This window comes from Anomaloglossus baeobatrachus, chromosome 9 (assembly GCF_048569485.1).
Source record: "Anomaloglossus baeobatrachus isolate aAnoBae1 chromosome 9, aAnoBae1.hap1, whole genome shotgun sequence".
In the NCBI taxonomy this organism is placed as follows: domain Eukaryota; kingdom Metazoa; phylum Chordata; class Amphibia; order Anura; family Aromobatidae; genus Anomaloglossus; species Anomaloglossus baeobatrachus.
The window spans coordinates 203,854,511-203,862,342 of NC_134361.1; the positions used below are offsets into that span (position 1 = coordinate 203,854,511).

At 57.6% G+C, this 7,832-nt stretch overlaps 1 protein-coding gene across 1 annotated transcript; it reads left to right on the forward strand.

Annotated features, from left to right (window-relative positions):
• The first annotated feature begins 5,739 nt into the window (after positions 1 to 5,739).
• PIGH (phosphatidylinositol glycan anchor biosynthesis class H) lies at positions 5,740 to 7,374 on the forward strand. The gene has a single exon (XM_075322886.1). It carries the CDS (start codon positions 5,817 to 5,819, stop codon positions 6,378 to 6,380), a length of 564 nt encoding a protein of 187 aa, XP_075179001.1. The 5' UTR covers positions 5,740 to 5,816; the 3' UTR covers positions 6,381 to 7,374.
• The last annotated feature ends 458 nt before the right edge of the window (positions 7,375 to 7,832 follow it).

A 7,832-nucleotide genomic window follows, 5' to 3' on the forward strand; every position in this document is an offset into this window, starting at 1 on the left:
CATCAGCCCCGGAGGCCCTACCCAGCAGCGGCGGCTCCATAGCCGCAATCCACAGGTGGCGTCACGAATAACCTACAAACTTTATTTATAATCATCACCCCCACAAAAACCATATTAGTTGACCCCGCCAGGGTCGCGGAGTCGGGCCCCGCCACCACTGACTGGGGGGTGGGCGAGTCACACTCCTTACCCTGCTCCAGTGGCACAGTGCACCCCTTATCCTGCTCTAGTGGCACGGTGCACCCCTTACCCTGTTCTAGTGGCACGGTGCACCCCTTACCCTGTTCTAGTGGCACAGTGCACCCCTTATCCTGCTCTAGTGCCACGGTGCACCCCTTACCCTGTTCTAGTAGCACGGTGCACCCCTTACCCTGTTCTAGTGGCACGGTGCACCCCTTACCCTGTTCTAGTGGCACGGTGCACCCCTTACCCTGTTCTAGTGGCACGGTGCACCCCTTACCCTGTTCTAGTGGCACGGTGCACCCCTTATCCTGTTCTAGTGGCACGGTGCACCCCTTACCCTGTTCTAGTGGCACGGTGCACCCCTTATCCTGTTCTAGTGGCACGGTGCACCCCTTACCCTGTTCTAGTGGCACGGTGCACCCCTTACCCTGTTCTAGTGACACGGTGCACCCCTTACCCTGTTCTAGTGGTACAGTGCACCCCTTACCCTGTTCTAGTGGCACGGTGCACCCCTTACCCTGTTCTGGTGGCACGGTGCAGCCCTTACCTTGCTCTAGTGGCACGGTGCAGCCCTTACCCTGCTCTAGTGGCACGGTGCACCCCTTACCCTGTTCTAGTGGCACGGTGCACCCCTTACCCTGTTCTAGTGGCACGGTGCACCCCTTACCCTGTTCTAGTGGCACGGTGCACCCCTTACCCTGTTCTAGTGGCACGGTGCACCCCTTACCCTGTTCTAGTGGCACGGTGCACCCCTTACCCTGTTCTAGTGGCACAGTGCACCCCTTACCCTGTTCTAGTGGCACGGTGCACCCCTTACCCTGCTCTAGTGGCACGGTGCACCCCTTACCCTGCTCTAGTGGCACGGTGCACCCCTTACCCTGCTCTAGTGGCACGGTGCAGCCCTTACCCTGCTCTAGTGGCACGGTGCAGCCCTTACCCTGCTCTAGTGGCACGGTGCACCCCTTACCCTGCTCTAGTGGCGTGGTGCACCCCTTACCCTGCTCTAGTTGCATGGTGCACCCCTTACCCTGCTCTAGTGGCACGGTGCACCCCTTACCCTGTTCTAGTGGCACGGTGCACCCCTTACCCTGCTCTAGTGGCACGGTGCACCCCTTACCCTGCTCTAGTGGCACGGTGCACCCCTTACCCTGCTCTAGTGGCACGGTGCACCCCTTACCCTGCTCTAGTGGCACGGTGCAGCCCTTACCCTGCTCTAGTGGCACGGTGCACCCCTTACCCTGTTCTAGTGGCACGGTGCACCCCTTACCCTGTTCTAGTGGCATGGTGCACCCCTTACCCTGTTCTAGTGGCACGGTGCGCCCCTTACCCTGTTCTTGTGGCGTGGTGCACCCCTTACCCTGTTGTAGTGGCATGGTGCACCCCTTACCCTGCTCTAGTGGCATGGTGCACCCTTACCCTGCTCTAGTGGCAGGGTGCACCCCTTACCCTGTTATAGTGGCACGGTGCACCCCTTACCCTGCTCTAGTGGCATGGTGCGCCCCTTACCCTGTTCTTGTGGCGTGGTGCACCCCTTACCCTGCTCTAGTGGCGTGGTGCACCCCTTACCCTGCTCTAGTTGCATGGTGCACCCCTTACCCTGCTATAGTGGCACGGTGCACCCCTTACCCTGTTGTAGTGGCATGGTGCACCCCTTACCCTGTTGTAGTGGCATGGTGCACCCCTTACCCTGCTCTAGTGGCACGGTTCACCCCTTACCCTGCTCTAGTTGCATGGTGCACCCCTTACCCTGCTCTAGTGGCACGGTGCACCCCTTACCCTGCTCTAGTGGCACGGTGCACCCCTTACCCTGTTATAGTGGCACGGTGCACCCCTTACCCTGTTCTAGTGGCATGGTGCGCCCCTTACCCTGTTCTTGTGGCGTGGTGCACCCCTTACCCTGCTCTTGTGGCGTGGTGCACCCCTTACCCTGCTCTAGTGGCATGGTGCAGCCCTTACCCTGCTCTAGTGGCACGGTGCACCCCTTACCCTGCTCTAGTGGCACGGTGCACCCCTTACCCTGTTCTTGTGGCGTGGTGCACCCCTTACCCTGTTCTAGTGGCACGGTGCAGCCCTTACCCTGCTCTAGTGGCACGGTGCACCCCTTATCCTGTTCTAGTGGCACGGTGCACCCCTTACCCTGTTCTAGTGGCACGGTGCACCCCTTACCCTGTTCTAGTGACACGGTGCACCCCTTACCCTGTTCTAGTGGTACAGTGCACCCCTTACCCTGTTCTAGTGGCACGGTGCACCCCTTACCCTGTTCTGGTGGCACGGTGCAGCCCTTACCCTGCTCTAGTGGCACGGTGCACCCCTTACCCTGTTCTGGTGGCACGGTGCACCCCTTACCCTGCTCTAGTGGCACGGTGCACCCCTTACCCTGTTCTAGTGGTACAGTGCACCCCTTACCCTGTTCTAGTGGCACGGTGCACCCCTTACCCTGTTCTGGTGGCACGGTGCAGCCCTTACCCTGCTCTAGTGGCACGGTGCAGCCCTTACCCTGCTCTAGTGGCACGGTGCAGCCCTTACCCTGTTCTAGTGGCACGGTGCACCCCTTACCCTGCTCTAGTGGCACGGTGCAGCCCTTACCCTGCTCTAGTGGCACGGTGCAGCCCTTACCCTGCTCTAGTGGCACGGTGCAGCCCTTACCCTGCTCTAGTGGCACGGTGCAGCCCTTACCCTTCTCTAGTGGCACGGTGCACCCCTTACCCTGCTCTAGTGGCACGGTGCACCCCTTACCCTGCTCTAGTGGCACGGTGCACCCCTTACCCTGCTCTAGTGGCACGGTGCAGCCCTTACCCTGCTCTAGTGGCACGGTGCACCCCTTACCCTGCTCTAGTGGCACGGTGCACCCCTTACCCTGCTCTAGTGGCACGGTGCACCCCTTACCCTGCTCTAGTGGCACGGTGCACCCCTTACCCTGCTCTAGTGGCACGGTGCAGCCCTTACCCTGCTCTAGTGGCACGGTGCACCCCTTACCCTGTTCTAGTGGCACGGTGCACCCCTTACCCTGTTCTAGTGGCATGGTGCACCCCTTACCCTGTTCTAGTGGCACAGTGCGCCCCTTACCCTGTTCTTGTGGCGTGGTGCACCCCTTACCCTGTTGTAGTGGCATGGTGCACCCCTTACCCTGCTCTAGTGGCATGGTGCACCCTTACCCTGCTCTAGTGGCAGGGTGCACCCCTTACCCTGTTATAGTGGCACGGTGCACCCCTTACCCTGCTCTAGTGGCATGGTGCGCCCCTTACCCTGTTCTTGTGGCGTGGTGCACCCCTTACCCTGCTCTAGTGGCGTGGTGCACCCCTTACCCTGCTCTAGTTGCATGGTGCACCCCTTACCCTGCTCTAGTGGCACGGTGCACCCCTTACCCTGTTGTAGTGGCATGGTGCACCCCTTACCCTGTTGTAGTGGCATGGTGCACCCCTTACCCTGCTCTAGTGGCACGGTTCACCCCTTACCCTGCTCTAGTTGCATGGTGCACCCCTTACCCTGCTCTAGTGGCACGGTGCACCCCTTACCCTGCTCTAGTGGCACGGTGCACCCCTTACCCTGTTATAGTGGCACGGTGCACCCCTTACCCTGTTCTAGTGGCATGGTGCTCACAAGATCTCCTTCTCTGCTCCTCTCTTATTTCCTCTTCCCACAATCGTGTACAAGATTTCTCCCGTGCATCCCCCATACTCTGGAACGCTCTACCTCAGCACATCAGACTCTCCCCTACCGTGGAAAGCTTCAAGAGGAACCTCAAGACCCACCTCTTCCAACAAGCCTACAACCTACAATAGCCCTCAGCCCAGTAGACCACTGCGCAACCAGCTCTGTCCTCACCTATTGTACCATCACCCATTCCCTGTAGACTGTGAGCCCTCGCGGGCAGGGTCCTCTCTCCTCCTATACCAGTCTGTCTTGTACTGTTAATGATTTGTTGTACGTATACCCTCTTTCACTTGTAAAGCGCCATGGAATAAATGGCGCTATAATAATAAATAATAATAATAATAATAATAATGGTGCGCCCCTTACCCTGTTCTTGTGGCGTGGTGCACCCCTTACCCTGCTCTAGTGGCATGGTGCAGCCCTTACCCTGCTCTAGTGGCACGGTGCACCCCTTACCCTGCTCTAGTGGCACGGTGCACCCCTTACCCTGCTCTAGTGGCACGGTGCACCCCTTACCCTGTTCGAGTGGCACGGTGCACCCCTTACCCTGTTCTAGTGACACGGTGCAGCCCTTACCCTGCTCTAGTGGCACGGTGCACCCCTTACCCTGTTCTAGTGGCACGGTGCACCCCTTACCCTGTTCTAGTGACACGGTGCAGCCCTTACCCTGCTCTAGTGGCACGGTGCACCCCTTACCCTGTTCTAGTGGCACGGTGCACCCCTTACCCTGTTCTAGTGACACGGTGCAGCCCTTACCCTGTTCTAGTGGCACGGTGCACCCCTTACCCTGTTCTAGTGACACGGTGCACCCCTTACCCTGTTCTAGTGGCATGGTGCACCCCTTACCCTGCTCTAGTGGCACGGTGCAGCCCTTACCCTGCTCTAGTGGCACGGTGCAGCCCTTACCCTGCTCTAGTGGCACGGTGCAGCCCTTACCCTGCTCTAGTGGCACGGTGCAGCCCTTACCCTGCTCTAGTGGCACGGTGCACCCCTTACCCTGTTCTAGTGGCACGGTGCACCCCTTACCCTGCTCTAGTGGCACGGTGCACCCTTACCCTGCTCTAGTGGCACGGTGCACCCCTTACCCTGCTCTAGTGGCACGGTGCACCCCTTACCCTGTTCTAGTGGCACGGTGCACCCCTTACCCTGCTCTAGTGGCATGGTGCACCCCTTACCCTGTTCTAGTGGCATGGTGCGCCCCTTACCCTGCTCTAGTGGCACGGTGCACCCCTTACCCTGCTCTAGTGGCATGGTGCACCCCTTACCCTGTTCTAGTGGCATGGTGCGCCCCTTACCCTGTTCTTGTGGCATGGTGCACCCCTTACCCTGTTCTTGTGGCGTGGTGCACCCCTTACCCTGTTCTAGTGGCACGGTGCACCCCTTACCCTGCTCTAGTGGCACGGTGCACCCCTTACCCTGTTGTAGTGGCATGGTGCACCCCTTACCCTGTTGTAGTGGCATGGTGCACCCGTTACCCTGCTCTAGTGGCATGGTGTACCCCTTACCCTGTTCTAGTGGCACGGTGCACCCCTTACCCTGTTCTAGTGGCACGGTGCACCCCTTACCCTGCTCTAGTGGCACGGTGCACCCCTTACAAAAAACCTTTATATGTTCATCAATGTAGATTATTTGCTTTTTTCAGAAATAATCTAATCATACATTGTTCTCTACTTTTGACCTCCGGTGTATAAGCAGTGGCCGCGGCATTGTCCCGGTGCACCGCGCGCCGCTGAATGTTTCCCTCCTATCTGTCTTTCAACTACAACTCCCATCATTCCCTGCGCTCCACTAGGCGGAAATAAGAAGGCTTCATTAACTCTTTCCTGTCCAGAACGCACAGCTCGGAGCAGTCATTGCCTTCTATGGTGTGTCCAATCACTGCTGTTGATGACGTCATCTGGTCATGTGACTGGTCACATGGCGGTGACATCAGCTCAGGTCCTGCAGCTCTCTGGGATCCAGCGTTTGCCCTTTCTGCAATGGAGGGCAAGGGGTATATGGATATCTATGGGAATACGATCACACTGCAGCAGCAGGCGTACGGGGACACCTGCCAGGACTTCACCGTCACCAGCGCCAAGGTGTCCGTCCGCTCCCTGACCACTTGGACGTGCATCGTGTGGGTCGTCGCTTACGCCATATTCTTCTACACGGACCACAGCGCCGTCCTGACGGCAGCCATCTTGGTCTCCATCGTGGGACTTCTGCTTTACCTGCACCTGGTGAAGGTCGATCACGAGTCTCTGCTAATTTTGGGCTCCTTGGGGATCCAAAGAACCACGACGTATGCCTCCGGCCGGGAACACACGGTCTTCGTAGAGATGTGCAGGGTCCAAGACGTGGTCATCAACGAGGGCATCTCCATGCACCGGGTGAACTACTACCTGTGTCTCCTCCTCAAAGATCCCAGTGACCCCCAGGCCGGGGTGTCCCAGGTGGTTCCCGTCTTCCAGAGCGCTCAGCCCCGTCTGGACTGCCTGGCGGAGGTCTACCGGAGCTGCCAGGAGATCTTGTCCTCTCAATGGAGCAAAGCGGCCAGCTAACATGGACCTGAGAACTTGGCGGAGCTGTCCGAAGATCCATCCAGAACATTCCTTGGAGCCATCAACGTCAATGACTGTTTCTTAGTTATTATTGATGAGCGGGCACTACCATGCTCGGGTACTCGTTACTAGTGATGAGCGGGCACTACCATGCTCGGGTACTCGTTACTAGTGATGAGCGGGCACTACCATGCTCGGGTGCTCGTTACTAGTGATGAGCGGGCACTACCATGCTCGGGTACTCGTTACTAGTGATGAGCGGGCACTACCATGCTCGGGTACTCGTTACTAGTGATGAGCGGGCACTACCATGCTCGGGTACTCGTTACTAGTGATGAGCGGGCACTACCATGCTCGGGTACTCGTTACTAGTGATGAGCGGGCACTACCATGCTCGGGTACTCGTTACTAGTGATGAGCGGGCACTACCATGCTCGGGTACTCGTTACTATTGATGAGCGGGCACTACCATGCTCGGGTACTCGTTACTATTGATGAGCGGGCACTACCATGCTCGGGTACTCGTTACTAGTGATGAGCAGGCACTACCATGCTCGGGTACTCGTTACTAGTGATGAGCGGGCACTACCATGCTCGGGTACTCGTTACTAGTGATGAGCGGGCACTACCATGCTCGGGTACTCGTTACTAGTGATGAGCGGGCACTACCATGCTCGGGTACTCGTTACTATTGATGAGCGGGCACTACCATGCTCGGGTACTCGTTACTAGTGATGAGCAGGCACTACCATGCTCGGGTACTCGTTACTAGTGATGAGCGGGCACTACCATGCTCGGGTACTCGTTACTAGTGATGAGCGGGCACTACCATGCTCGGGTACTCGTTACTAGTGATGAGCGGGCACTACCATGCTCGGGTACTCGTTACTAGTGATGAGCGGGCACTACCATGCTCGGGTACTTGTTACTAGTGATGAGCGGGCACTACCATGCTCGGGTGCTCGGTACTCGTTACTAGTGATGAACGAGCACTACCATGCTCGGGTGCTCGGTACTCGTTACTAGTGATGAACGAGCACTACCATGCTCGGGTGCTCGGTACTCGTTACTAGTGATGAGCGGGCACTACCATGCTCGGGTGCTCGGTACTAGTAACTAGTGATGAGCGGGCACTACCATGCTCGGGTGCTCAGTACTCGTTACTAGTGATGAGCGGGCACTACCATGCTCGGGTGCTCAGTACTCGTTACTAGTGATGAGTGAGCACTACCATGCTCAGGTGCTCAGTATTTGTAACTAGTGATGAGTGAGCACTACCATGCTTAGGTGTTTAGTACTCGTAACTAGTGATGAGCGGGCACTACCATGCTCAGGTGCTCAGTACTGGTAACTAGTGATGAGCGGGCACTACCATGCTTAGGTGTTTAGTACTCGTAACTAGTGATGAGAGGGCACTACCATGCTCGGGTGCTCGGTATTCAAAACCAGCAG